Genomic DNA, 25,991 nt, shown 5'->3' with positions numbered 1-25,991 from the left:
GTAATCATAAACGCTTAAAGAAATATTGGGCATCGGTTTTAAATTGCTGAGACAATCGCGCATCTCCTTAGCAGGTGCTGGCATCAGTTATTCGTGCTTTGCTGCCACAGAACACCAGTCATAAACATACTTAATGGTGCTGGGACTGTCTGTGTGCATATGTATCTTTTTTGGTCATTTTAATGCAACAGTACTGTTGCAGTACTGCTACAGGTGATATATTCAGCTGTATGTGATCTGTACAACCATAACACTTATAGGAACGTAAGAGTGCTCTGTTCGTGTTATCCCGAAATTCATGGTGCTGACTGAAGCCAAAGTACTGACTGGTAAGAATCCTTACGAGGAAAGCGGTTGTATTTCATATCCAGTGCTGTTTCATGCACCTCTTTTGCCACAAGCACAGTTCCAGCGAAAACATGGGCTAGAATGGCTCTTCAGGAATTTGTCAGGTAAATATAATGCTGTTGTTGAGCCCATCCCACTTTCTCAATATTGGTGTGATCTGTTTGGAAGGGGAAAGATGTGTTTGGGATCTGGGACATGGGAAGCCCATCCCACTTTCTCAATATTGGTGTGATCTGTTTGGAAGGAGAAAGATGTGTTTGGTTAGATGCTGGTCTCACTATCCCAGGGCAGAGATGGGCATTAAGGCAGAAGAAGGAAGCATGTGTTGGCTGCATAGGATTATTACATACTGTTGAAATACTGGTGTTTGGTCCTCTATGGAGAACTCGTACAAGGAAAGCGCCCTACGGATAGACCACAGCTGCGATACAAGGACATCTGCAAGAGGGATCTGAAGGCCTTAGGAGTGGACCTCAACTAGTGGGAAACCCTGGCCTCTGAGCGGCCCGCTTGGAGGCAGGCTGTGCAACATGGCCTTTCTCAGTTTGAAGAGACACTTGGCCAACAGTCTGAGGCTAAGAGGCAAAGAAGGAAGGCCCATAGCCAGGGAGACAGGCCAGGGACAGACTGCACTTGCTCCCAGTGTGGAAGGGATTGTCACTCCCAAATCGGCCTTTTCAGCCACACTAGACGCTGTTCCAGAACCACCTTTCAGAGCGCGATACCATAGTCTTTCGAGACTGAAGGTTGCCAACTACAACTACTGGTGTTTGAGGAATTGATTACTACAGGAGGAGGTGATAATACAAGTAGTGGTTTTGGCTCAGTTGGCCACAAGAATTAGGGACAATTCAATCTCAGACATTGTTAGGACTAAGACGGACATGGAGAGCCCACTGGAGAACATTGGACATACAGACAAAGCCAATATAGGGCAAAGGAGTGCCATGAGAACCTGCCATGAACAGTGGCATTTCCCAGCTGAAGGTCTATTCTGCATTATTTCTCTTGTTTCACTGCTAGCGTAATGAACAGATTTCCATACATGTCAACAAATACACTGTCAGTTGAATGAGGTGTACTTTACTGAGTTGCAAGAAATTTGCGTAAGCTAATGCCTAACAAGGTAGCAGCCGATCAATAAGTCATCTCAAGGTTCCTGGTAGCCGTTGTGCGAACTGCTTTGTCCTTCAGAGCCAGCCATTGGAGCTGAAATCCTTGCGGAGCTCCACCACTTGTGCCTCGCTTAATGGGAGCAAGGGAGCACGGCAGGCTCCTCCATTATAACCAAACCACCCCATGGCCTGCTTGAGGCCTGGGATCCCAAATTTGCGAGTCACCTGTGGAACAGAAAGGATGTGAAAACTACTGTACTGCCAACAATACAGAATAAGTATGTATGAAGCCCCTTTCATGCAAGCACTGCTCCATCCTAGGAAGGAACTGAAGAATTCAGTTTTGAACACTTTGGAAGGAACTGAAGAATTCAGTAGGGCTTGCTCTGTCTAGGAAGTATCTGTGGCCATGGAATGTCAAGAGGGTGGGTACTAGAACCCCATGGCTCCCATTTGGTCCTTGCTAAACTCAAGTAAAAATGTTGTTGCACGTTAAACTTGAGCCTTTAATGTTAATAATCTACATGACTCTGAATAAGTGGCTGGTCGTTTCCTAGATGATATAAAGTCCACAAATTAGTAACTATAGTACTACTGCTAGAACAATTATATAAGTATCCTAAACGAGGCAACCAGTCCACCTATCTGTTGCTCTGCTTTGACTGATAGCTACCTTCCAGGGTCTTCAGCAGATTTATTTCCTAGTGCTGCTGCCCAAGATCCTTTAAATAGAGGTGCCAGGGACTGAACCTTGGGTGCAGACTCTATGGGACTGAGCCATGCTCCCCTCTTATGGGAATGGTACGAGGACATTAGAAGTCTTTAGCACTAGAATTCTAAGAATTTTTATGGTAAATATTAAAACAGAAATTAAGTGAACGCACACAATATTTTCCCCCACAAGCTAGAAAATCACATTATGAACAAGCCACAGGATTTGTGACAGAAAACCAGTTCATGGCATACGTCCTAAACATTGCATTATGAGCCTCAAAAATTGAAATGGAAAATATGAATGACTCCAGACATTGAAGCTCATATACAGAGTCAGAAGGAATATTGTACAGGGCTGCTAAATGGAGGTGGGTTACCTCTAGGCAATAGACACAATTGCCTCACCATGCCACTGACCTGGTACAGGTGAGTGAACATACAACTTCTTGTATAAGGGAGAACTGTCAAGGGGAGGGGAGGGCCTCAGTCCTTGCTCTGCAGACCCTGTGCAACGACTGAAACCTGGAGTGGCCATGTCCACTTTCCAGTCCAGCTTTTCCTCCCAGTTGTTTGGCAAAAGGTGATATTTCAACTTCAAGCAACCCACTTCCCCCCCCCCCAAACTTACTGCAATGTTTGGCTCAATAAGTCGATGTTGCAATTCCCGAGCTTCATCCCATTTTCCAGTATGACACAGATGCTCAAGCTGACAGAGAGGAGCGCCAAGCACATTAGCAAGTGCACAGATCCCTCCAGTGACACCTGGAGCAAAGAAAAGCACTCAGCCAATGAAACATATGTACTTGCACTACCGATGCTGCATTATCAGTACAATATGCTTTCTCATAGTTCTTCCTCTTTACCAGTGGAGTGGACCAAATATTGTGGTCCCTTCTGATACTTCAGCTGCAATTTGGGGGCTTTTCTGTTCAAGGAACAGTATAGGGATCAAGTCTGAAAATATTCTGACATCTTTAACAATGTTACAACACATACGCTTCTCTATACCTCTTCACTATATCCCATCCACCCACCTTCTGCAGAACAGCCCCTTATGAGGTGAGTGCCTACTATTACCTACCTACAATATAGCTGGCCAGCAGAAAACCAGCAGATCCTGCCAGCACTTGGAAGTCTTCATGCTGAGTCTTGTGGACTAGCAGTCCAATCCGGGTGATCTGGTAAGAGATGGGATGTCAGGTGAATGGGGAATAGCACTGGGCAATGTTACCAGGGATTATCTCTGGCAGTGAACTTAGGAGCTCAGTCAGGGAACTAAATAAAAGGACATGCTCCAAGAGCAAAAGGACTGGTAACTTATAACCCAATCCTATGCATGCCTACTCAGAAGTAGGTCCCAATGACTTTAATGGGACTTACTCTTGGGTAAATGTGCAGACTTAGAAACACTGGTTCAACATTACCCCCTTCATGCCCCTGTTTTTGTACAAAGCTTACTTTGTACAGTTGCAGTTTTCCCCTGTACTCCACCAGACAGATCCTGACCCCAGAAGAAGCATGTGAGCCCCATAGATGAGTTCTCTAGGATGTATTTTGCTTCACCTCACCTATAATACTCTGCTTATAATGCCTACACTAGTATCAAGGAAGAAGGAAGGGAAAAATAGACCAACCACAAATTTACTGGGAGAGTGGTCTAAGAGCACATGATGCCCTTTTCTAACGATGGACATAGTTCATGCTCAGCCTGGCGAGCTTGTGGATGAGTAACTTTACATGTAAAGAAACTACCTAACAGCCCCATGTAAAATGTACTCAACTTCCCAAAAGGAAGTACTGGGTAATGTATAACAATTTTTTTTAAAAATGTCACTATTTATATGTTTGGAATTTCTGCCCCACCTTTCTCCCAGTAAGGGCACTCACTATAGGCCCACAGCTGAAGGTCTAAGTTGAGCAAAGGTCACAGCCAGCTTCCCGTCACACATCTCCAACAAATGGATTTGTTGGGATATCACACAAGCAAAACACTACAAGTGAAAAACATTACAAAAAAAGTTGGCATGAGCTGCTTTCTGAAAGGGAACATGCAAATGCACACACCCATTTCCTCTACTGAGGATCTTTACATGTAAAGCCTTGTCACCATTGCAGTTGTAACCTGCTGGCAGCATCATTTTGGCTCAGCAACTGGCTCCCACTTCTCACTCACATTGCCACCGCTATCCTTGATCCCCACAATGTTGGGATGCTGTGCTAGGGTGAGCACCACATCATCGGGCAGCTCCAGAGCTGTGTTGGCAGGGACACTGTAGAGGATCACAGGTATTGGAGATGCTTCAGCCACCTGGGAGATACAAAGCAGCACAGTGATTGCATGTGGGCACAGAGGAAAACCACCAGTACTCTGCATGCATGCAATGAGAGCCCCCTCATCAAGTCACTCTTTAGCAAGCCCCATCAAATTGAGATCCACATACTGTAATAAGCATGTAGACCCCAGCCATTCCCTTCCAGTAGAAGATCCTGTGTGACCACTGTACTTGTTGTTGCACTTATTGCCTATGCCTTTCCCCCTCCCTATACCTGCTTTTCTCTTCTTCCTCAAGTGATCTCAGCCAATCTGGGCCACCATGATGTCAATTTTCAGCAACCCTTGAGTGGCTTGGCTAAATTTCCCAATGTTCCAGGGAGGCTGGGAAAGTGTCTAACACAGGAAGGGCAGTTGAAGCAGGTCGTAGGCAGAGGTCCTGAAGCAGCAGGGGTGATGTCCACACAAGGAGTCAAACAAGGAGCTGCAGTTCTGAAGCTGTTGCATAAGCAACCATCCTTTTCTCTGGGTCAGGACAGACCTGCTTTGGGGACTGTCATGCATTTATTCTTCAAAGAATGCAGCACAAGAAGTGCAAAGTAGTTAGAGGTCAGATACACTGTTTCCCATTACCATATTCCAGTTTCCTCAAATTCAGCTCTCTGTCCAATTTGCATTCTTTGGCTGAGATAAGCTGTCTTAAGCCAAATGAGCACTGATGCCTGTGGTAAAGCCCTAATGCTGCAATCCTATACATTGGTGTTTCTCAAACTGTGGGTTGGGACCCAGTAGGTGGGTCGTGAGCCAATTTCAGGTGGGTCCCCATTCATTTCAATATTTTATTTTTAATATATTGGACTTGATGCTACCATGGTATGTGACTGCAATTGGGGAAATATTACAGACCTGTACTTTTAACAAGCTGCTATGTATATTCTTTTAACAATGATAGTCAATGGGATTTACTCCTGGATAAGTGTGGGTAGGATTGCGAAAAATTTTCCTGCTTGATGATGCCACTTCAGCTCATGACATCACTTCCGGTGGGCCCTGACACATTTTCATTCTACAAAATGGGTCCTGGTGCTAAATGTGTGAGAACCACTGGTATATATACTTTCCTGGAAGGAAGGTCCACTGAACACAATACTTCTGAGTGGACTTGCATAACAAGTAAACTCCAGGTGTTGAGCAGAAACCGCCCTTGGACTCAGAATTAGATGCATTTACTAGCCACCTTTCTACTTTGAAATGCATGTGTACACACACAAAATCTGTAATAAATACATAATGTTTAGAACTAGTGCCTTCCTAGTACTCTTTCTTAGCAAAACCCTATCCTTTCCCTTCAAAAATGCTCCGGCTTTCTGTGACTCTGACTAGTCCATCCCCATTCCTCACCTGTGTATAATGATGGATCAAGGCAGCACTGGTCATGCTTCCCCGGAAGTAGCAAGGAGTCACCACAAGGGCAATATCAGCACCTTTGTCAGCCATCTGTGCTGTCAGCTCAATGGTACCCTTAGTTGCTGGGTGAACAAGGTTATACTTGGGATTAAATTACAAGGAATCCAATAGGGTTAGGGTTTAGGAAGTCTATGGGGTCAAATTACAGGCTCTTTGAGATGAGGAGGGGGGAATCAAAGGGGCCCACAGGATTGTTCCTTCAGGTAAGGTGTGCCCTCTGGCCCAGTCTCCACAATGCTCACATTCACATCCACTCCCGGCAAGCAGCAGCTTTTCCTTGGGTATATTTTGGCGCACACATCTCACCACTTCCAGACGCTCTTGCTGTGTCAAGTAAGGGGCTTCCCCATTGGAACCCTGCACCACAAAACCTGCAAAACAGAGAGCAGTACAAGCCAGAATGCTCTGCGTGTATTCATTTCAAGCATCAATGTGTTGGTTCTCAACAAAAAGTCTTCAAAGCACTGTACAACCATAGACGGCCAGAAAAACAAAAATTAAAATACACACACAATCAAAACATAACACTTCTGGGAGATCAGAAGGCTCCTGCAAACAATTGCCTTTGCCTTGCTGCTCCTCTACTGCTCCAACATATATGCATGCACACACTGCTGCACAGGCTGACAGCTTGTGCCCTGTCCCACAGATACTTTTTCAGGACCCAGTCCTGTGCCCACTGGGCAGGCCACTCTAGGGTCTAGTAAGACCTGATGACATTTCTGTCTATGGATTCACCCTACTTATGCACCTTAACTTGGAGTGGTGGGGATAGTTAGTAGTAGTTCATCTGTTCTGAATGCAGAAACTCCTGGGTTTAATCCAGTAGACTAGATGCCTTTTAAAGTGGGTTGGACAGATAGGGGTGCTGAATGGGAAGTCTAGACAGTGGTTGCCTGCCTCTGATTGGTCTGTGGAACTCCTTGCCACAGGAGGTGGTGGGGATGGCACCTGATGGCCCAGATGTCTTTCAAAGACAGAGGTGCTGGCTAGATGACTGGCAGACTCTCTCCCTTTCTGCCCAGGTGCCATCATTTTGGGAACTGGAGGCACCTGACAGGCTGCAAAGGGGTGAGGAGTGCAGAGCCCCAGGTGCCCTGCTGGACTGCTGCAGGCAGGGACAGCTCCTTGGGGACTGCTGTTCACTTACACCAGCAGGCACAGGTCGGACCAGTCCTGCCTGGGGAGACCTCTTGTCTCCCTCTCTCCAGGAGGCTCCTAGGAGGAGGAGAGTCACCCAGCCAGAGGTGGGTCAGGACGGGGAAAGGGGTCTAGGTGGGGACGCACCCTGGTGGTGGGGGGCAAAGGAGCGCCTCCCCCTCCTCTCCCGTCTGCCTGCGTCACGGGCGCAGCCCACCTGAAGGAGCGCTGCGAAGGGCCCGGGCAGGGGGAGCGCAGGTCGCGCACCTGGAGGGGCGGGGCGGGGCTGGAGCGCCGGGAGAACCCCGTGACGCGGCCACGGAGCTAAGAGGCGGCCGGAGCAGCCCGCCTTCGGGGCGGCGCGTTGGCGCAGCGGGTGTGTCCGCGGCGGGGATGCGGACCGTGGCTCGGCCATGAGTTCGCCTCCGCCGGGGAGCCGGTGCCGCCTGGTGGGCGCCCAGACGGAGCGCGCGGGCGCTCCCGGGGGCGGGCCAGGCAAGAGCGTGGCGCGAGCGCGGCTCGCGGCCGGCGCCGCCCGGGGAGGCTGCGGGCACGCCCAGCGGTCTCCCGGGCAAGGGCCGCCGAGCTCCGGGGCCCCGAGGCGCACGCGCTGCCCCTTTTGCTCCCCGGTGTGCCCCAGTTCCGGGGCTGGCGCTGGCGGCCCGCAGAGGGAAGGAGGGAGAAGGGGCAGCCCCTGCAGGCGGCAGCACTCGGGCAGGGACCACGCCTGCTCCCCGAGCTCAGCCCCCCCCCCCCCCCCGCGGGAGAAGGTCACCCTCGCGTCTCCCCAGCGAAGCAGGCACCAGCGCAGCTCTTGCTTGGGCTGGGAGGCGGTTCAGCCACTGGCATGGCTCGGTCATCCCGCCATCCTTCCCCCCCCCCCCCAGAGTGTGGAAGGCGAAGGAGGAGCAGTGGAGGCAAGTGGGCAGAGATGAGCATTCCCCACCAACCTGCTGCCTGAGGCGACAGTTTCAGTTGGCCTCGTGGGTGGGCCAGCCCTGCCCCAGGGAGGCAGCAGGCTATGACAGCCTTCTGTCATTTTAAATCATGTTTGGATTGTGATGCATGAAAAAGTATCTTAGCAGTTGCAGCATTAAGATATCCACCCTTAAATTGCAGAGGAAATAACAACTGATCAGTAACAGCCACTGCAGCAAAATCAATGCCAGGCGTAACATAATCATTTCCCCCGTCTGGATGTTTGCTGGCAGACAGGGCCTTCTCTGCATTGGCATCCCAACAGGGTTGGCACCAGGTCACTTTGGGTACCTGCTTCACGGGGCCTAGTGGGCATGCATGCACAAAACGCTCTCTTGCGCATGGAAATGTGTTCCGTTGTGGTTTCCTCCATGTACTTGGATGCGAGGCCTGTGGGGTCCACTGAATGGAAGGCTGTTTGCACAATGGCCAGTTTTTGTCCTTGTGTCACAAAGCATATTGGACACCTTTGCTTTGGTTTTCTGGGCCAACTTTAGCTCTTTAAATCCTAGCATGTCACAGATGTGGCAAGCCCAAGTCCTCCCTGAGTCCTCTGCAGCACTCTGGTGTCCTGCTGGGGATCTCTCTTCATGTTCCTGATTATTTTCTGTTTATCAACACCTTGCCTGGAGGTGATCATTAACTGCAAGTGTAACATATCCAGAGCCATGTGTTTTTCCATACACCTGCCATTGTGGTCAACCTCTCAGGTCAATCTGAGCTGTTAGCACCTCAGATTTCAAAAGGGGCCCAGAGATTTCCTGGGATCTTACATTTTCCTATCTCACCCAGACTTGCCACCCACATGGGATGCTGGGGGCACTACTGTGGGCAAGCCATATGCACCTGGCCAAGGAATAAATACTTGACACTTGTTAACACAGTGTCAGGTCTGAGAGGAAACCGGCCTGCTACAGTAGCTCTTTGCTTGTGGATCTGCTTACCAGAAGGAATGTATAGGAGCTCAAGGTCCTTAGCTGCTGCAGAAGCAAGTTTTGGTAAGCACAGGATGCTTTCCATTCTAGTGTGAACCAAGTACAATGATGCTAATATTTTTGCAATGATTTTATATATTTAAGATTTTAGAGAGACTTAGGAGTGTGTTTGGTTTTCCATAATATTGTATCAAGCTACTGATGCCACATGGGCAGATAGACCTGGGCTCTGCATCTGGAAGTCCTGTAGACCTGAACTCCAAAGACTATTCCAGCTGTCACCACCCTCTCCCCAGTTTTGCCCTCCCCACCTTTGGGAAGAGGCCCTAAAGCAACTTTGTACCCCCTGATAAAATTCCTCTCAGAGGCCCTGAACAGGAGTAGCAGAGGTTGGCACACCACCAGGCAAGGGGGGCAGCACTTGGCGTGCCACCTCAGGAGCCAGGAGTTCTTCTTTGGCCAGTCCTGCACATGCACTGTAGTGGTGAGGAGCCTCCATCTCAACATGGAGGTTGTTTGTAGGCTAGGAAAATATTGTTCAGAGCTTGAGGTACTGAAGAAATGCCAAATGCAAGCTCCTCCTCTGAATTGTCTCTTGCAAAGCTGCACACTGGGACCAAAGTCCAGGCAGGCACCCATGTGTGTCTTTGAAGGCAAGTGTGTGGTTGCTGGCTCAGCTGTGCAGCCCCTTCCTATTGTCTAGAACAGGGGTGCTCACACTTTTTTGGCTCGAGAGCTACTTTGAAACCCAGCAAGGCCCAGAGATCTACCAGAGTTTTTTTTACAATGTTCGCGCCATCATAACATATAACATTTATGTGTACAATGTATGTTGGTGTACCTTGAGCCCCACTGAGTATAACAGGACTTACTCCTGAGTGGACATGCCTAGGATTAGGCTGTGAGGCTGCAATCCTAGCCACACTTACCTGGGAGTAAGCCCCATTGAGTACAATGGGCCTTACTCCCGGCGTTTCCTCCCAGAGGCACCTGAAGGGGGGGTCGGCACTCCGCGATCTACTCATTTTGCCTCGTGATCTACCGGTAGATCGCGATTCACCTATTGAGCACCCCTGGTCTAGAAAGAGTCCAGCTGCAAGAACTGATCAAACGGAACAAGGTTTTTCAACTGCTGTTGGAGAAGATACAGTGCTAACTCTGCAGAATATTCCACTATGGAACGTGTATTCCCCCACCCACTGTCCCCATCTAGTTGACCTGTGAATTCCTTGCTTGCCTGTGTTGGAAAACTTGTTGCTTGCTCACCCATGTCCCTTGTTCCTGCTAGAGACTCTGTGACTTGAACACCTACATTACAGGGAGAAATTCAAAGGGCTAGTGAGACAAGCTACCTGTTGGGAGCCCCTTTAACAGTTGCTCCTAAAGGCATGGGGCTCTTTTAGAGCGACCTCGCTTGCAGGGGACCTCCGGCAGAGGCATGACTAGGGCCTCTGAGAGGAATTTTATCAGGGGTACAAAGTTTCTTTTGGGCCCCTTCCCAAAGGAGGAGGGGAAAAGAACGGGGTGGGGGTGGGTATGGGCAGAATGGGGGTGGGGAGGGGGCAAGGCAGGGCAGGATGGCAGCAGCCAGAATAGTCTTTGGAACTCAAGTCTACCTGGTTTCCCTGATGTGGAGCCCAGGTCTGCCTGCCTGCCCTCACAGTGTAGCCAGCTAGATACAGTAATACAGAAAACCAAACATACTCCTATGACTCTCTAAAACAAGGTTTCTCAAACTGTGGGTCGGGACACACTAGGTGGGTGGCAAACTAATTCAGATGGGTCCCCATACATTTCAATATTTTATTTTTAATATATTAGACTTGATGCTACTATGGTATGTGACTACATTTGGGAAAATGTTACAGATCTTTACTTTTAACAAAGCACTATGTATATGCTTTTAACAATGATAGTAAATGGGATTTACTCCTGGGTTAGTGTGGGTAGGTTTATAACCTAAATGTTAAAAATTCTCCTGCTTGGTGATGTCACTTCTGGTCTAGTCCTGACATCTCTTCTGGTGGGTCCTGACAGATTCTCATTCTAAAAAGTGGGTCCTGGTGCTAAAACTTTGAGAACCACTGCTCTAAAATCTTAGATAAAGAAAAACACTGCAGGAAAATTAGCATCATCGTATTTAGGCTCACACTAGAATGGAAAGTGTGCTGTGTGGACCAAATTCTGCAGCCCCACAGCTGTGCCCTGAGCTCCTGTACACTCCTTCATGGCAAGCCCGTCCACAAGCCAAAGAGCTACTGTAGCAGGCCGGTTTCCTCCCAGACTGGACACTGTGTTAAGGAGTGTGAAGAGTATGCATTCTTGGGTCTGGTGTATATGGCAGGCACACACCCATGGTAGCGCTTCCAGCATCCCATGTGAGCAGCGAGTCTGGGTGAGACAGGAAAACGTAGGATCTCAGGAAATTTCCGGGTCCCCACAACTCTCCCGCCCTGTGCCCGGCGCTCCAGTCACCAGCCCTACCTCGGAAGGGAATCTGGGCGTAGAGGCGCAGGTTGTCCTCCAGCTGCGGGTAAGCCACTTCGCCGTGGACGGTGAAGGGGGTGACGAGGGGCGGGTAGATGCCCCGAAGGTCCAGCCCTCGACTCGCTCCAGCAGGCGCAGCAGCGCCGAACCTCCTCGCAGCGCCCCCCGTGCCCATCGCCCCCGGGCGCCCGCGAAGGCGCCTCAGCCAGAAAGGGAGCAGGAACCTCGGGGCGACCATGATCCTGAGAACCGCCCGGTGGCGGCGGCGGCGGCGGCTGCTCAGAAGCGCGGAGGTCTGAGCTGGGGGTGGAGAAAGGAAGACCGCCCTCTGCTCGGGCAGCACCGGGGCAGCCCCTCCCCTCTTTAACTAGCCTGCCGGCATATAGACACGCTCTCCTGCGCCCTCCAGCGACAGTATCAGTGTTTCTCAAACTGTGGGTTGGGACCCAGTAGGTGGGTCGTGAGCCAATTTCAGGTGGGTCCCCATTCATTTCAATGTGTCTTTTATTTTTAATATATTAGACTTGATGCTACCATGATCTGGGACTGCATTTGGGGAAATGTTACAGACCTGTACTTTGAACAGACTACTATGTATGTTCTTTTAACAATGATAGTAAATGGGATTTGCTCCTGGGTAAGTGTGGGTAGGATTGCAGCCTAGGATTGTGAAAAATTTTCCTGCTTGATGATGTCACTTCTGGTCATGACATCACTTCTGGTGGGTCCTGACAGATTCTTATTCTGAAAAGTGGGTCCCGGTGCTAAATGTGTGAGAACCACTGCTATACACACTTACCTGAAAGTATATCACACTGAACACAGTGAGACTTACCTCTGAGTAAATATGCTCCTGAGAAAGTGTTGCAGTGTTAAGGGCTTGGAGCCAGAGTACAGTATCTGATTAACTGCTTTCTCCCACATAGATCAGTTCATCCCCTAAGATCTTCAAAAAGGGGCCCTTTTTGTGTTCCACCCTTAACTGAGGGAAGGGGGTGGTAGTGAGAGGAAAGGCCTTCTCAATGGTGGTCCCAAATGTGCTATTCCCTTCCTGGCAAATTGCAGTCAGCCCCCTCCCTGGACACTTTTCAATGGGGCTTGAAGACTTTTTTTGAAATTTCAAATAGCTTTTGATAGGTGAGGATATTGGGGGGGGGGGTGCTGGAATTTTATTATCTGAAGATTTTATATTTTTGTGGCTGCTGCTTTATGAAACAAAGCAGCAGCCATAAAAACATGTCTATGGTTGCTGTTTTAGGTTTTGTGTCTTAGTGCTTTTATTATGTATTGTTTTTGTATTGTAAACTGCCCCGGGCACCAGATTTTGTTACCTGGGGAAAAACAGTATATAAATTTGATAATTAATAAATAAGAGTGGCTGACTGCAGGGCATGTTAACACTTCTGTGTGTTGAATAACAGAGACATTTCTTATCTCCCTTTGCTAAACTGCATTGACTTTCTATTTACTAAAATATTCATAAGCTGGTGGTACTGGAGACATGCATGTGCAGGCCTGCCTATTCCAAACACAGTGTTTCTCCTCAAGTGACCCACTATTTACAGTCTAGAGAGAAGGGTAGGGAGCAGTTTAATTGTTACTATTTAGCCAGTTAGTTACTACTGGAATGATATTGTGGGCAAAACCAACTAAAAGCCCTGCATGCAACCTCCAATGCCTCAGTTGGTTTTGTCATCCTTCCTGGAATGGCTTTTGCTTTGCAATCAGCTCTCCCCTGGGATCACTAGGTGGCTGATCTCATCAGTCCTGCGGTGCGCACAGTAGTCCTTCCACCCGGAGCTACAAGCTTCCCTGCTACTCATGACTTGGTAGCATACAGGGAAGTACATTGTTATTTTCAAATTTCTGGGAGACTCCATCAGTCCCCACCCCCACAAAAGCACCAGCCCAATGCAGTACAGACAGTTTGGCAGTCTTATGGTCTAGTTTGCTGGCACGCAGCTATCTGAATTATGTGCAACTGGGGCACAGTGGCACATCTATGCTTCAATTCGGTTTGACACAGTGGTGGTAAGATTGGCATATGTTTACCTAGCAAGGGTCCTGTGACTTTAACAGCTGTACAACAGACAGAGATTTCTCATGTTCAGCTGATGGAAATGCTATGATGGGGGTAAGTTCCAATTTGCACTTCAGTTGAATTTTGCAGCCTGAAAGGCACTCGTACTTTATGACTGAAGAGGACACACGTGGTGGATGGACTCCCATCAGTTTTTACGTTGGTTCTTTATTGTATTTTAATGACATAAATTCGGAGTCTTGTTTTGAGTTCCACTTGCTGGTATTGGTCACTCAGATATGCTTCATGCTGGTATCTCTATTCCATTTGCCTCTTGCTTCTCCAGTACCTCTCGTGTGTCTGCTTGCCATAGCTGTACAAGATCTGTAGGAGTCTTCCCTGCCTGTGGCAGAAAAGGGAGAAATAAGAAAGGTCAGCAGCCTTGTGCCATAGAGCTGCAGTAACAAACCCCAAAGGGTGACCACTACTGTCTCAGAGCCTGCACGTGAGCAGTGGATTTCTGAAATGCCAGGTAGACAGCACTTGGGAGAGAAACTGCACCTCTGACCCATGAACAGAAGGAAAATCCCTGCTAGGCAGCAAAACTATTTGGTGTGCTTTCCTGTGGATAGCTCACCAGTGGGCAACACTCACCCGGTTTTTACCCATCATGTCTGCCCCATGCAGAATCAGCATCTTAATGATCTTGTAGCGATTGAGGCGCACAGCATCATGCAGGGCACTGTCTCCCTCCTGCAACAGAAAAGGCAGCACCACATTGTGAACAGCCAGAGCAAGAAGGCATCAGGTACCCAAACTAAACTTATGTTCATCATACTGACATAAAGACTCACTAGGGGAAGATCTAGCAGCCAGATAGAAACAATCAAATCAGATCTCTCAATTGATTAGAAAACAGAATTGGAATGTATTAAAAAAAATAGAGTGGATAAGGACCACCTGGCCTGCTCCAGTGAGAGGACAGTCCCTCAATGGTTTAAATCAAGCCACTTTCCAGTAAAAAACTCTCTGTTTGTCAGGGTCCATCTGTATGGATAGATGGTACTACAGCAAGGGCTGAGGGTCCATATGGCAGACGTCTTCATTTGTGCATCCTTGACATGAAATGGCTAGGAATGTATAGAAAGAGGTGGAATATGGGGGGAAAAGTATAGACCTTTTTTGGCAAATACAGGAAGGTAAAATACATACAACTGAAACTGAAATTTGTAAGGAATGATAAGGCTTCTGAAACTGCTGTACAGCACTACTATTTTCATGTATTTTTTTCACTTGTGTGTGCTTCTATGGACAGGACTTTATCTGCCTGTACACAGTTACTGTTGCCCACTTGAAGTCACAGGAGTGAAGTGAGTTATGAGTTGCAGTCAATAGATGCCCAGCCATGGAAGGAGTCTCTTACCCGGTCACAGGCACTGATATCCACCCCGTTGTTTAGCAGATGTTCCACAATCTCAGCTATACCAGTTCGGGTGGCCACATGCAGGGGGGTGCTGAGAAGCTGAGTTCAAGCGAGTGAAAATGTGGATGAGAACAAGACAGGAGAAAAATTTGACAGGAGTACTGCTACTCCCATCATGTACTTATGAACCACCTCCTGGTACTGGTTTAGTACACCCTGCCTTCCACTGACCCCAGCACAGCCACCACCTTGCCTAGTCCCTTCTTCTGATTTATCCTGCAGAAATCCTTACCCTTAAATCAGTACCCTTAACTCACTCATCTTCCCCCAGCCTGTTACCCATTTTTCCTAAAATGTTCTTGTCCCACCATGTTCCTGGAATACCCATTCCCCGGCTCACCTTGTCCTTGGCATTGAGATTGGCACCTTTCTCTTGCAACATCTTCACCACATCAAGGTGCCCCCCGCGGCAGGCCCAATGCATGGCTGTGGAGTCCAGCTGTCAGCAAGCAGCAGATATCCATCAATGGATGAGAACCATTCTATCCTGCTCCCATATCCACACACACATCCTTCATCTTTAGGATTTCCTTTTTCAGTTTCATGCAACTGCACCTGCCAACCTCACAAAAACTAACAGAAAAGTCAAACCAGTTTTGTGCTTGGAGTTCCCAGTAAATACTTTCCCTGAGTCATAGAAAGGAAGACACAGATAGAGGCAGTACAGCAGCTCCAGAAAAGGTAGAGGCAAAAAAGCTATTCTGCTGTACCCAGGTACTTGTGTTCCTGTAAATGACTGACAGCACAATCCTATGCATGTCTACTCAGAAGTAAGTCTCATTGTGTCCCATTGTGACTTACTCTCAGGAAAGTGTGTAAAGGATTGCTGCATGAGTTCATTTTTGGAGATCAACTGTCTGGGTGCACTCATTGTACAGAGATTGTGCCTGCACTGACTGGAATATGGATAACTGCAACCAGGTACAGACTGACAGTGATGGCACCCATATCTGGGTACAGTTTAAAGTGCAGACAGCCCTAAAAATAGACATAGTCATTGAGTGATGCAATGAGAGATTATCTTACCCTGTCTCTGAAGTCAACAGTGGCGCCTCGGGCCAAAAGTTTCTCCGCAATCTCTGTGTATCCCTCAAGGGAGGCACGGTGCAAAGCTGTCCTGTGGAACTAAACAAGGAAAAGAACAACAGTCTTCAGTACACCACTGGTGACAAAAGAAGGAAGGTTGTACACAAGGGATTGACTGACTCTCTAGTGCACCCACTTTTTTTCCTTCAAATTTTTGTTAGCCCTGGCCCAATTCCATGCACTGTGCTAAAGCAAATGTGTGAAATTCTGTTCATTTCCACCATATATATTTCATGCAGACTTCACATGGCTGAAGAACAATTGATGTGTGATCCTGGCCTTTTTACCCAGTTACCTTGAAGTGGATAGGAATTTATCTATGACTTCATAGGTTGAAGTTCAGAGTTATTCCAAGAAGTCATCCACTAGGTTCCCCTATCTGCATCCCTTTGTTAATTTTGCTTCTTTCCCTACAAAGAAAAGTCACAGCTTTCCCCATTTCTGGGCAACTTGTTCTAATGTTGAATGTGCTTTTGTATGAAACTGATGCCCCTTATCACATCTGATGTCTCATCAGATGGCCATCAGTAGTGAGAGTTCAGGGATCAACTTGGCCAAGTTGACCCTTTGATGGGCATGAGCTCTCAGCCAGTGCCCAACCTGGCCAACCTCTGATGCCGCCCTGCCTTGGCCCAGTCATTATCTCTCAGACTAACCTATACCACAGAGTTGGTGTGAGGATAAAATGGAGGGAGAACGCACCAAGGATGGAACAACAAATAGTAAGTAATAGATTTTGGTTTCAATACTATATACATTTTCCTGGGTGTAAGCCCCACTGAACACAATGGGACTTGTTTCGCATACAATTGTGGTGATTGTATAGTTGCACTTATAGAAGCAGTAAGTCTGCCACCAGGGAGGTGCCCAAGTCATTAAGCTCCTGAGTCGAGTTGCAAATCACCAATCCCTTGACTTGTGAGTCATCATGCCCATCAATTGCGACTTGACTTGAAAAATTTCAAGTCCTTCAAGTTGTAAGTCTGAGTAATTTCGAGTCCTGAGTCCTTGAACAGAAATGCACAGAGAAAAAGAGTGGTGGTGGGGTGCATAAGTAAGCATGAACACACACACTAAAGAGAGTCAGGACACGAGTCATTTCAAGTCCAGACACTTTTTTTGAGTCGAAAATCGAAGTCAGTGATGTCCACAACTCAAGTCAACTCGAGTCATTCAAAACAGCCACTTAGTGGGATGCAAGTTGAGTCAATGCGAGTCGAGTGCCTGTTCCTGCTGGCTACTATCAGACTTAGAATATATGCAGTTTCCCTTTCTGCTTCTCTCCAAATTTTGCACTGTTCTTCACTATAGACACTATTCCCAGCTGTGGAAATTGCCATACATTCACCAGCAGGGGTCCCACATTCTGGATCATAGCTTTATCAAAGTGGGTAAGGAACACAAGCCATAGGAAAGACCATTTTATTTTCTGAGCTTTGTGATACCTCATCACAGGTGTCTGGGGAGCCTCCATCTGCCAGAAACTTCTCCACTACACGTATCTTGCCCTGCACAACTGCTTTCAGGAAGTCCTCTTCTTTCACAGGGCCTGTCTGCAAGGAAAGATTTAAATTTCAGTGCATGTTGCAAAGGTTCAAAAAGCATGAGTTTTCAGCCACTTTATAGAATGGGTTTCTCACAACTGAGGAAGGGGTCACTTTTCCTGATCCCTATCTGTAATTCCTAGCAATGGCAGGCAAACATTGTCTTGCATGGTGATAGAATATGTCTTTAGAGAGGCCTTCAATCCCTGAGAAGATTCTGTACTTATTTTTATGCCATCCTCCTCCTGCTTTTAGGGTTGCCAACCCTGCAAGTTTGGCCTGGAGCCTCCAGGTGACCATTAATACAAACCTGAAGATTTTAACAAGGCCTTCTTAATGACACAGTGTCATACTGGGGGGGGGGGGAGAGGGGGGAGTCTCCAGGAATATAGTTTCAATCAGAAATGGTGATCCAACTGTTTCCCACAATCCTATGCTTTCCCAGAGTCCCTGTCCCCTCCCCAACATGGAATTTCCCTTACAATTTCCTCTGGCTCAGGTTCTGGTGCCTTCTCCTTCTTCTTTTTTGGTTTTTTGCAAAGCTCAAAGAGGTACTGGGTGCCGCCAACTTCAATTATCTCCCGTCTTAGGTCCATAGAGTTCTTCCGCACCCTCTCCTGCCCCTGTAGTTGGAGAGAGGTATTTATTATTATGGTTCTATGTCTGACAATATTTTTTATCAAAAATGTTCACAAAGCAGTTTGCATAATAAAATAAAGGAATAAATGGCTCCCTGTCCCAGAAGGCGCAGAAGGAACATCAGCAGCCGCTAAAAAAGATGCTATGTGAGGGTGAAGAGGGAAGAGGAGGTCCACTTTAAAAACTGCTGCTTTGCCCTGTTAGCAGGTGAGATTTAGGAGCAAGAACCAGTTGTGACCTCAAACTTGCTGATGAAAGGGCTTACTTTTGTCTTTTTCACACACACCCTCATTGTGCCCGGTTAAATTTGACACTGTGATAAGCAATATAGAATCCTGCTGACTTGGGCTGGCCTCACTTCTTTCTCCAACCAAGACAGTAACTTCTTTTGCATTTTTATCTGGAAAGTTCAGGAGTAAATAGGGGCATCCCCCAGGATGGACTATTGTAGATTCCAGAGGAGGGAGGACAAGTGGAGTGAGGGAGGAGGAAGAGAACAGCTTAATTTGGGTTGAAGTTCATCTAGAGAGGTACACTGGTTGGTGTGTCAGTCTAGGCTTGAGAACACTCAGGTTCAAGTCTTCTCCAGGTGTCATTACTCCACCATGAGGCTCACTGGCTGATGAATTGTCTACTCTCAGCTTAACTTACCTCACAGGGATGTTGTGTGAAAATAAAATGAGAGAAAGAGCGAGCATGGAGGAAAGGTATTATAAAAATTTAATGCTACCTAGGAAGCCATGTGCTCTGCTCTGAAGTTCAGTCTAGAGCAGGGGTGTCCAAACATTTTGACAGGAGGGCCACATCATCTCTCTGACTCTGTTTCAGGGGCAGGGGAAAAAAAGAATTAATTTACATTTGAAATCTGAATAAATTTACATAAATTTATTATATTATCAATATATTAGAATATATCAATATATTAGAGATGGAAATTATATGAATGAATTGAGGTTTTGTAATAGCTCAAGGTCTATAAAAGGCCTTGCACAAAGCAAGGCCAACCTTTCCTTTACTGCCACTGCTCCATCACAGACATGAAACAGCAAGCAGAGGAGGGAGCCCCTGGCCTGCAGTTCATGCAAGAGGTCAAGAGGTTTCATGGTGTTTCATGGTGTCGCACAAGTTCTGTGGGCAAGGGGGCTTCTTGTGGCCAGCTCCCATCTGGGTCTGCCTGTGTGTCTGGAGCCCAGCCCAGGTGCCATCATTTTGGGAACTGGAGGCACCTGACAGCCTGCAAAGGGTGAAGAGTGCAGAGCCCCAGGTGCCCTGCTGGACTGCTGCAGGCAGGGACAGCTCCTTGGGGACTGCTGTTCACTTACACCAGCAGGCACAGGTCGGACCAGTCCTGCTTGGGGGACCTCCTGGCTCCCTCTCTCCAGGAGGCTCCTAGCAGGAGGAGAGTCACCCAGCCAGAGGTGGGTCAGGAAGGGGAAAGGGGTCTAGCTGGGGACGCAGCAGCAGCAGCACCAGCACCCTGGAGGTGGGGGGGGGGGTAAAGGAGCGCCTCCCCCTCCTCTCCCGTATGCCTGCGGTGAGGGGGAGGCGGGGCACCCCCCGCTGGCGTCACGGGCGCAGCCCACCTGAAGGGCCTGGGCAGGTGCAGCGCAGGTAGCGCACCTGGCGGGGCGGGGCTGGAGCGCCGCAGCAGTGACGCCGGGAGAACCCCGTGACGCGGCCACGGAGCTAAGAGGCGGCCGGAGCAGCCCGCCTTCGGGGCGGCGCGTTGGCGCAGCGGGTGTGTCCGCGGCGGGGATGCGGACCGTGGCTCGGCCATGAGTTCGCCTCCGCCGGGGAGCCGGTGCCGCCTGGTGGGCGCCCAGACGGAGCGCGCGGGCGCTCCCGGGGGCGGGCCAGGCAAGAGCGCGGCGCGAGCGCGGCTCGCGGCCGGCGCCGCCCGGGGAGGCTGCGGGCACGCCCAGCGGTCTCCCGGGCAAGGGCCGCCGAGCTCCGGGGCCCCGAGGCGCGCGCGCTGCCCCTTTTGCTCCCCTGCGCCCCCCGGTCCCGGGGCTGGCGCTGGCACTCGGGCAGGGACCACGCCTGCTCCCCGAGCTCAGCCCCCCCCCCCGCGGGAGAAGGTCACCCTCGCGTCTCCCCAGCGAAGCAGGCACCAGCGCAGCTCCGGCTTGGGCTGGGAGGCGGTTCGGACACTGGCATGACTCGGTCATCCCTCCGATGAAGGTATAGGAGCTCAAGGACACAGCTATGGGACCATAGCTGCTGCAGAAGCAAGTTTTGGTAAGCACAGGGTGCTTTCCATTCTAGTGTGAGCCATGAAACAGCAAGCAGGGGAGGGAGCCCCTGGCCTGCAGCTCATGCAAGAGGTCAAATAGTCACTCTCACACTGAGAACAGTTGCATTGGGCCAGCACAGGCTCCAGCAAGTCTCCAGAGGACCAGAGGCTCATTGGAGACTGGGGGGCTCCCCGCGGGCTGGATTGGAGGTCTCTGAGGGCCGCAAATTGCCCCCAGGCCGGGGTTTGGGCACCTCTGGTCTAGAACATGTGGAGAAATAATGAAGGGAACACCTCTGAGCATTTGCGGAGTGTGCAGATTACCATTGAGAAGTCATATCTTACCCACACCCGCCCTCTACTGGGGGGCATAGGGGCAGCAGGATTTCCAGACAAACTGGACTCCCAACACCTGTCATTACAAAAGGAACTGTTCTGCAGGATTTTTTATGAATAAAGGAAATTGTCAGTGGTGCAATATTTGCACTTATTTTCTTATTATGCATATCTGTTACTAATGTGTACTAAATATATACACAATAATTGACTGATCTTATAGCTATCTTATAGCTATTTCGCCATTGGAACATTATCAGTTATAAGAGGTGCCCAGACCAGGGGAGCTCATAACACCAGCTCCCATAGAGACCAACATTGGCCTGATTACTGCATTGTACTGTATATGGAAAATGTTTTAGGTACCTTGGGGTTCTTCTTAGAGGAAGGAAGGCGGGATATGGATACATAAATAACTTTCCTGCTTTGGTTGTAGATCAAACTCTCTGCTTATGTCAATAGTTTTTGAGAAGCACATGGAAAAATATACAGCAGGTCTGCACAACTTGCAAACTAACAAGTTGAACACAGCCCATCAGTTTTGCACAGCAGCCTATCAGGGGGTCCATAAATCCCCTATTTTTACTGCCTGTTTGGGACTACAAAAATAGAGGGGATGCCAAGCCACATGGCTGGACGCAATACAATGCTGATGGGCTGTATTTAGCTTGGTTTGTCACAACTCGCATAGGCTTGATATATAGTTTTGTTGTAGTAGAAGTAGCTGCTTTTATTGCTAGGAATAGTGGACTGGATTCCCGTGCACCCCCCCTGAGAGTAAACCGGATTGTATCTGTGAAACTGTCTTTTAGTGAAGCAACTCAGTGACTCACATAGTTCAATATTGTCTAAGGTCACTGCAATAGTTTTCTGGGGTTTCAGATAGTCCACCTGGAACTTCCCTGAATGTAAAACATGTACAGTACCACTGAGATATGGCTCATGCACATAGCACAGTTTCCTTCTTAACAAATATACATTGGATTGTAAAGGCGAATGCTAAGATTTCCAAAATAGGAGATGGAGCCACATGAAAGAAACCTGCTTGTTGCCTTTCATTTCACTCTACTATGAAAAATGGTTCTGCCTTCAGCTGAGTTTACCTGTGTTCAAATGATGCATTTTGAAGCCTATAATACCAGAATTCAGGATTCAGAACTGAAGGGAGCTCTGTTGCAAAGAAATTGAAAGTTGTTTTATGTGTCTGCTGTGGTGAATGGAGACCTGCCACTCTTCCAGCAAGAGCTTTGTGTTTGATATGAAGCTGACCTGGCTTGGTCAATGTGGGCAACGCTGCCTTTCTGCCTTCTATAACACAGGCCAACACACATTTTGCTTCCTTAAACGTTACACCAATTCCTGGGTATATTTGGGGTGCTGATTCCAAAAATGGCATCCATTTTGCCCTATCGGGTCTAGTTTTGGAGATATAGTATAGCCTCATTAGTGAATGGTTCAAGCAGCTTCCTCATGAGGAAGCCATGATGTAGGCTTCCTCATGAGGAAGCTGCTTGAACCATTCACTAATGAGGCTATAGTATATCTCCAGGATTGGGTTATTAGAGTCTTGACCATTAGAAGCCATAAAAGAGACAGCTAAGTACAATTCAACCAAGGAAAGAAAACTGGGCGCGCATAGGCTAAAGACTATTGGAATTGATCATTGATGCTATTTCTAGGGATCTGGGTTCAAAGATAAAGCTGTCCATCAGAATAGACTCCAAGAGCTCCTCTGAGCATTCCAACCCCTCTCACCTTAAGCCCCTGGATGCCCTTGTTAATAGGACCATGTTGTTTCTCGTCCTCCAGATGTGGAGTATCTATCCGTGTCACCACTGGTGGCTCTGCGGGGGAGCAGGAGTGATGTTTCTAGGTAAAGCAAATAAGAGATGGGATCATCCTGAAGATGTGAGCAGACACCCTCTGCCTCTGTTCTTACAGCTGGTACTTTGTACACATCTTTAAAGCAAGTACAGTTCTGCAGGAGCTGTTTTCATGAGAGATATTAACCCTCAAGTTATTGTGCCAATCTCTTGCTCTCCCAAGAGCAGGTTGAGTTCTCACTTGTTACTAACTGTACCCTTGGCTTTTCTCTTAAGCTGCCCACAATACCCAGGTTGGGGGGGGGGGAGTAGAAAGATGCAAGTAGTTACAGCAGCTTTAAACATACTGACTCTTCAAAATGGTCTCCCTTCTCTGCTTGTTTTTTATAAGATGACATGGTAAGAAGTAGATATGGTGAAGTGATAAGAACAGACTTGGAGTGAGGAGACAGGGCTCCAAACCCTTCCTCAGTTGTGAAGTTCATTGGATGACCTTGGGCTAAGCACTTTTTCTCAATCTAGTCTACCTGTCTAGGTTGCTGCAAGGATAAAATGGATAGCAGAGAGTGCCCTTAACGCTATGGGAGAAAAACAGGATAAAAATGAGGTGAACTAAACAAAGGGCACTAGATCATTTTTTGTGAGTCAAAGTCTCCCACCCTGGAGTTTCAGTAATTAGCTAGACCCCATCTGATAGAGCCTGATTGGGCTCCTGGGACCCATAAATCAGTCTTGTTGATTCCTTACCTGTTGCTGGTGCTCCTCCTCGGCCAGCTTTTGTTCAATTAGTTCTGTTGCCCATTTCACCCCTTGCTCCATAGCCATCTTCCCAGTCTTGTACCGGAGATTTCCGTCTGATATCTCCCAAATCCTGGTCCAGCTCAGCCTTTATGCAATGCTCACTGGGTCTGCCTTTGTCCTCTTGTAGCCACTGCTATGAAGACCCGAAACGTGTGTCCTTCCCCTCCTCAGACGCCTTTATCATGAGCTCAGTCTGTCACAAGTCTCTCCTTGTCTGACTGCTCACAGGTCAGTTTCCTAAAGTGAGCTATTAGTAGGTAGACAGTCCCCTCCCAATAAGGAGGTGCACACAGAACTCCCCACCCAGCCCTGTGCCCATGCAGTGGAACAAAATGGGATTATCTGAGAACCCTGGCAATGCCACACAGTCTGATGTCCTCCTAGTTGTGGGCGCTGGCTCTGGCTCCATGCTGTAATTGTCAAAATTTGTCCTATGAGTCGTGAGCATTGCTGTTAATTTGTTGTGCATGCATTCATTCCAGAAACCTCACAGACGTACTCATACAAAGTGATGGCTCCAGCATGGATCAGCCTACAGGGCCAGCTCCAAATCTGAGGAGCAAGTACCCTGCCATGGATCCACTCCTTGCACCCCCATGTGGATGGGTCCTGCTTTCATGAGTGTCAGTGAGCAGCAGCAGCAGCTAGGACAACTATGGTGGGGATGGGGAAAACTTTCCTTAATCTCTGCAGTTGCTGACACATCATTTGAATTTCCCTTCTCCACAATGCCTGGCCACCCAATGTCACTCTGGAGTCATGTTAGGGGGAGAAGCACCAATGGTAAGAGGAACACCAACACAGAAAGAGACACAGGGCCTGGGGCAGACTGGAATGAGTGGTGCCAGGCTTCCTTGCCTGAGGGTGTCACATGCTAACACAGAGTCTGGCTGCTGTTCATAATTTCAAAAGTAAGACATCATTTGAAAATGTAGCATTAGGAATAAAGATATTTGTTGTATTCAGATATGAAAATTAGGAACATTCATCATATGCATAGGGAAGTTCTGTAAGCAGACAGCACCTTTATATAACAACCATCTGAAAGCCTTATACTAAAAGCCCTCCATAGCTTTTTTGTGTCACTCAGCTTTTCCAATTAAATTCACAAGCCCATATATAAATGTGCTTAATAATTGTAATAAAAATATGGGAAGCATTATGATTCCATGATTACTTTTTACATTTTTTTTGGTCTATTGCTATGGGTGCCACATCCTCCAGAGGGGTCTGCTCACATGGGCACCCACCCAAGCAGCTGGGCTCCGCCAGGAAACAGCTTGCCAACCTGCCAAGCAGCTAACTTAGGCACAAACCCTGGAACAGTTTTGATAACATTGGGTGAACTGGGGGCAAGGGAGAGGACACCAGGTGGGGTTGAGCTGGGAGCTATTTATGGTAATGTACACACCACTCTGTCTTTCACAGACTCATTGCCCCTAAGTGCACCATGACAGCAGGACTGCTTAAATCATTCCTGTGAGTTCTAGGTGCAAGAATGGGACAGGAAAAGAAATATTTCTCCTAACAACCAACCAGTAAGAAATCTAGTGTTCCTTCCAAGGGTTCCTCTTCCAAGCCGAGCAGGCTGTTTCCCCAGGAATATAGATCCTGATAAGCTAACAATATCAGAAAAAGCTCCCTTTTAGAGTTGGGAGGAGGCTATTAAAATGTATCTTGGGTCATACTACAGTGGCCCAAATCTATTGATGCTCTTGTCACCAGCCCTGTTTTATAGAGCCTAAATGGTTGGGACCTTTCTGCTGCTATTTGATGATGATGATGATGATGATGATGATGATTGAGATTGTTTTCATTTTGTTGGTTTTTTAAATTATTATAAATCACAGCAAGTATGATTTATCATGGAAAGGTGGAATATACATGGTCAAGTAAATAATAAACAGCCCAATTCTACTCTTGGGCTGTGCTGTCAGAATTTGTGTTCCAGCAGCGCAGCCTGACTTAAGGTGTCACAAAATGCAGCGCTCTATAGTGTTATAGTGTGCTGCTGGGCTACTGCCAGACATGGCGGGTAGTGCCTGACATGTCTGTAACCTCCCTGGATCTACCAGTGTTGGTAAGTTAGGAGAGGGTTGAGGATTGGGGCATTCCATGGGAGGAGCCAGGGGCAAAGAAGGATAGGGAGGGGGTGGACCTGACAGCAGTGAAGTTGGTGATCACCTTGGTTAGCAGCAACTGTTACCCTGCAGATGCCTGATCTCGTCTGATCTTGGAAGCTAAGCAGGGTCAAGCCTGGTTAATACTTGGATGGGAGACCGCCTGGGAATACCGGGTGCTGTAGGCTTATACCATAGTCTTTCGAGACTGAAGGTTGCCAACCATATTTTGGCGCATTCCAGACCTTATTTTAAAAATCTCCCTGCTCCTTTTCCTTCTTTGAATATATGCCACCAAAATCGGTGGCAAGTGTCTGAGGAGATCCACAGATGGCCCCAGGGCTTAAACATTTATGGATTTATTTTGCTATGTAAACCGCTTTGTAAACTACTTTTTGTTGAAAAGTGGTACATAATGTTATTAATAATAAAATAATACTGTAGAAATAA

The 25,991-nt window shown here is 48.0% G+C and overlaps 2 protein-coding genes and 1 pseudogene across 2 annotated transcripts; 1 reads left to right on the top strand and 2 right to left on the bottom strand.

Annotated features, from left to right (window-relative positions):
* Positions 1-1,414: 1,414 nt before the first annotated feature.
* HOGA1 (4-hydroxy-2-oxoglutarate aldolase 1) lies at positions 1,415-11,731 on the bottom strand. Its single transcript, XM_066621895.1, has 7 exons — positions 11,454-11,731; positions 6,159-6,287; positions 5,851-5,978; positions 4,351-4,485; positions 3,259-3,355; positions 2,806-2,939; positions 1,415-1,688 (listed from the first exon to the last, which is right to left on the bottom strand). Exons 1-7 carry the CDS (start codon positions 11,692-11,694, stop codon positions 1,539-1,541), a joined length of 1,014 nt encoding a protein of 337 aa, XP_066477992.1. The 5' UTR covers positions 11,695-11,731; the 3' UTR covers positions 1,415-1,538.
* Positions 11,732-13,707: 1,976 nt separating this feature from the next.
* On the bottom strand, positions 13,708-23,579 carry ANKRD2 (ankyrin repeat domain 2). Its single transcript, XM_066621084.1, has 9 exons — positions 23,368-23,579; positions 22,553-22,666; positions 18,072-18,212; positions 17,491-17,598; positions 15,986-16,084; positions 15,300-15,398; positions 14,900-14,998; positions 14,131-14,229; positions 13,708-13,879 (listed from the first exon to the last, which is right to left on the bottom strand). The coding sequence occupies exons 1-9, from the start codon at positions 23,443-23,445 to the stop codon at positions 13,781-13,783; spliced, it is 936 nt and encodes a 311-aa protein (XP_066477181.1). The 5' UTR covers positions 23,446-23,579; the 3' UTR covers positions 13,708-13,780.
* Positions 23,580-25,609: 2,030 nt separating this feature from the next.
* Positions 25,610-25,729, top strand: LOC136646172 (5S ribosomal RNA; annotated as a pseudogene).
* The last annotated feature ends 262 nt before the right edge of the window (positions 25,730-25,991 follow it).

Source organism: Tiliqua scincoides, chromosome 3 (genome assembly GCF_035046505.1).
Source record: "Tiliqua scincoides isolate rTilSci1 chromosome 3, rTilSci1.hap2, whole genome shotgun sequence".
Classification (NCBI taxonomy): Eukaryota; Metazoa; Chordata; class Lepidosauria; order Squamata; family Scincidae; genus Tiliqua; species Tiliqua scincoides.
This window is presented reverse-complemented; position numbering and strand designations above follow the sequence as displayed.

Excerpts from the sequence above, each read along its gene's own strand:
- HOGA1 (XM_066621895.1), bottom strand. The coding sequence starts at position 11,694 with ATGGTCGCCCCGAGGTTCCTGCTCCCTTTCTGGCTGAGGCGCCTTCGC. Across the intron at positions 5,979-6,158 it reads TGCCGGGAGTGGATGTGAAT|CAACTAAGGGTACCATTGAG; the intron begins GTGAGCATTGTG and ends TTGTTCACCCAG. Across the intron at positions 3,356-4,350 it reads TCAAGGATAGCGGTGGCAAT|ATCACCCGGATTGGACTGCT; the intron begins GTGAGTGAGAAG and ends ATCTCTTACCAG.
- ANKRD2 (XM_066621084.1), bottom strand. The coding sequence starts at position 23,445 with ATGGCTATGGAGCAAGGGGTGAAATGGGCAACAGAACTAATTGAACAA. Across the intron at positions 18,213-22,552 it reads AGGGCATCCAGGGGCTTAAG|GGGCAGGAGAGGGTGCGGAA; the intron begins GTGAGAGGGGTT and ends CTCCAACTACAG. Across the intron at positions 14,999-15,299 it reads ATCTCAATGCCAAGGACAAG|CTTCTCAGCACCCCCCTGCA; the intron begins GTGAGCCGGGGA and ends GCTTGAACTCAG.